The sequence below is a fragment of the Cucurbita pepo genome, unplaced genomic scaffold (genome assembly GCF_002806865.2).
Source record: "Cucurbita pepo subsp. pepo cultivar mu-cu-16 unplaced genomic scaffold, ASM280686v2 Cp4.1_scaffold002188, whole genome shotgun sequence".
Taxonomy (NCBI): Eukaryota; Viridiplantae; Streptophyta; class Magnoliopsida; order Cucurbitales; family Cucurbitaceae; genus Cucurbita; species Cucurbita pepo.
Window position 1 is genome coordinate 1 of NW_019648276.1, and position 3226 is coordinate 3226.

Here is a 3226-nt window from a genome sequence, read left to right on the forward strand (position 1 = left end):
AGTGAGTATTAAATGTTTTGTTTAAACAAATTTGGGCAGAAATTGTTTTGGCATTATGATTTACAAAGCAGAAAACAGTTCAGAACCAAACAAATTTATGGACTGAACTTAGTCTTTGTAGTGTGATTTGGTAGTTTGCTTTCATGATTTTCATAATGATGTCTCATTCCGAACGAGTTTAGTTTCTAGCTCATATCTACTCTCATCGTTTTTTCTCTATCTATTTTTCCAGAAGAAGAAAGTAGCTGGGGCAAAAAACTCGAGGTAATGTCACTAATTTATGGACTATCTTTAGAACTCAAGCACACGGTTGCACAGCCTATAGAACAGATCCTGTTCGAGTAAGGTCGTCTAATTTATGGACTATCCGACTCTTGCTAATAACTATATGTTTGTAGAATACATATCGACATGCAAGATTCAATTATATAGGTTCTTGTCATTCCTTCCAAGAGCTCTCCACATCTCTAATAATTTTTCTATTTCTCTACATCAAATATCTCAAAAGGGGATGGAACAACATTTTTTCATCATTGATTGACATTATTTGCTACAAGCCATTTGCGCACCAAGGGCGTTTAATTATAGTTCAATGGATTAAGAACAATCTTAAAAAGAAATGTCAGAAGGATGGCAGTGCATATTTTTTATTGAAGAGCGTGGTTTTCTTGCGTAGACTTGATGCGTTCTATAGATTAGCCAGTTTTATTTTTCATTCTCCTTACCTTTATGTTTTGCTATTTTATAGGGACGACTCTGTGGACGTAGTCCAGGCTCTGCATCATTATTCAGTGGCTGAAGTTGACAATATCGTTTATAATCTCTTTGATGATGCCCATGTGAAGGTATGATTAACAGTCGAGTTTATTGGATTTTTTTTTTAATGAATTCTAGGCATAGATTCTTATTATAATTCTTCATCGAAAATTTTGTCTAGGCTGAGGATGGGGAGGACGATTATATATGCAGAATTGTTGAAATGTTCGAGGCTGTTGATGGACAACTATATTTCACTGCACAATGGTATTATAGAGCTAAAGATACTGTAAGATGAACATGATGCAGTTTCATTACATTTTACTCAGATTTGTTTAGTATGATGACTAGCTAATATTGGATTTTGTTTGATACATTTTAGGTTGTGAAAGACCATGCTCATCTCATCAATGACAAGCGTGTTTTCTTTTCAGAAGTTCGGGACGATAATCCATTGGATTGTCTCGTTAGGAAGCTAAATATAGCTAGAATACCTCTAACTGTACGGACTTGAATTTTTTACGCCAGTCGATGTTTTAGAATTTTCTTACAACGTGAGGCTAATTTTGTTTTTCTTTTCAGATGGCCACGGATAAGAAGAAAAAGTGTCTTCCAGTGTGTGACTTCCACTGTGACATGTTATACTTGCTACCATATTCTACGTTCGTTAAACTGCCAGCAAGTAATTTTGTAAAAGGATTAATTTATGGAAACATGTTCCTTCAATTGCAACTGAAGTCTTGAGAATTTATAGTTTTTGTGTATATTTTAACTTGTAGGTGAGAAAAGGATTGGCAGTGACACATCATCGACAATTTCTTCCGAGGTTGATACCAATGGAGCTTGTGAAGTGAACTCGGAAATTGGGGATGTCACTCAAGCACAGCAATGTTGTAAGCCTGACGTTACACTCCTCGATTTGTATTCAGGATGTGGGGCTATGTCGACTGGACTGTGCTTAGGAGCCAATTTGTCTGGGGTGAACCTAGTCACGGTACGTTGCTATAAATTCATAAAACAACTAATCAAAAGACATTCATTTTATAGTTTTTTTTACCTTGTTCTTTCTTTTTGTAGAAATGGGCAGTTGATATAAATCAATATGCTTGTGAAAGTGTAAAGTTCAATCACCCCGAGACAGAGGTATACTTCTACGATTGAATTCGACTTGATATTGTACTATATTATGCTTCTTTTTTTCTTAGTTTCTTCTACATTGCAGGTGAGAAATGAAATGGCCGAGGATTTTTTATCATTGTTGAAAGAATGGGAAGTGCTTTGCAAATATTTTTCTTTGGTAAAAAGTAAAGAGCCACAACAGAAGTACATTGATCTTTTTGCTAATGATGATGAAGAGGAAGAAGAAGAAGAGGAAGATGAAAAGAGTGAAGATGATGGAGAAGTGTTTGAAGTAGAAAAAGTACTTGCAATATGCTATGGCGATCCCAACGAAACTAAAAAGCGTGGATTGTTTCTTAAGGTATTTGAATGCTTGAATCTTAATTATCATTTGGCTAAATCAGTTCGATGTAGATATGACTTTCATCGTGTACGTATGATATCTATTTTCCATTAAGAGATTGTGGTAATGTAGAAAACATAGGATCTTGGATTATTTAGACATCGGGCGATGTGACACGAGGTGGTGTGCCATCCAGAACGTTGGTCTCGGAAGGGGGTGGATTGAGGGGTCCTACATCAATTGGAGAAGGGAACGAGTTCTAGTGGGGATGCTGGGCTCCGAAGGGGGTGAATTGTGAGATCCCACATTGGTTAGNGATATTGTACTATATTATGCTTCTTTTTTTCTTAGTTTCTTCTACATTGCAGGTGAGAAATGAAATGGCCGAGGATTTTTTATCATTGTTGAAAGAATGGGAAGTGCTTTGCAAATATTTTTCTTTGGTAAAAAGTAAAGAGCCACAACAGAAGTACATTGATCTTTTTGCTAATGATGATGAAGAGGAAGAAGAAGAAGAGGAAGATGAAAAGAGTGAAGATGATGGAGAAGTGTTTGAAGTAGAAAAAGTACTTGCAATATGCTATGGCGATCCCAACGAAACTAAAAAGCGTGGATTGTTTCTTAAGGTATTTGAATGCTTGAATCTTAATTATCATTTGGCTAAATCAGTTCGATGTAGATATGACTTTCATCGTGTACGTATGATATCTATTTTCCATTAAGAGATTGTGGTAATGTAGAAAACATAGGATCTTGGATTATTTAGACATCGGGCGATGTGACACGAGGTGGTGTGCCATCCAGAACGTTGGTCTCGGAAGGGGGTGGATTGAGGGGTCCTACATCAATTGGAGAAGGGAACGAGTTCTAGTGGGGATGCTGGGCTCCGAAGGGGGTGAATTGTGAGATCCCACATTGGTTAGAGAGAGGAACAAAGCATACTTTATAACGGTGTAGAAACCTCTTTCTAGTAGACGCGTTTTAAAAACCTTGAGGGAAAGCCCGAAA

The 3226-nt window shown here is 36.8% G+C and overlaps 1 protein-coding gene across 1 annotated transcript; it reads left to right on the top strand.

The window, feature by feature from the left end:
- Positions 1-134: 134 nt before the first annotated feature.
- LOC111786630 (DNA (cytosine-5)-methyltransferase CMT3-like) lies at positions 135-2844 on the top strand (the record flags this gene model as incomplete). The annotated part of the gene is made up of 9 exons (XM_023666863.1): positions 135-264; positions 749-845; positions 938-1045; positions 1139-1258; positions 1339-1438; positions 1536-1750; positions 1834-1899; positions 1979-2236; positions 2587-2844. Coding segments are annotated over 9 exons (1352 nt in total), but the record flags the coding sequence as incomplete, so codon positions are not given.
- Positions 2845-3226: the final 382 nt, after the last annotated feature.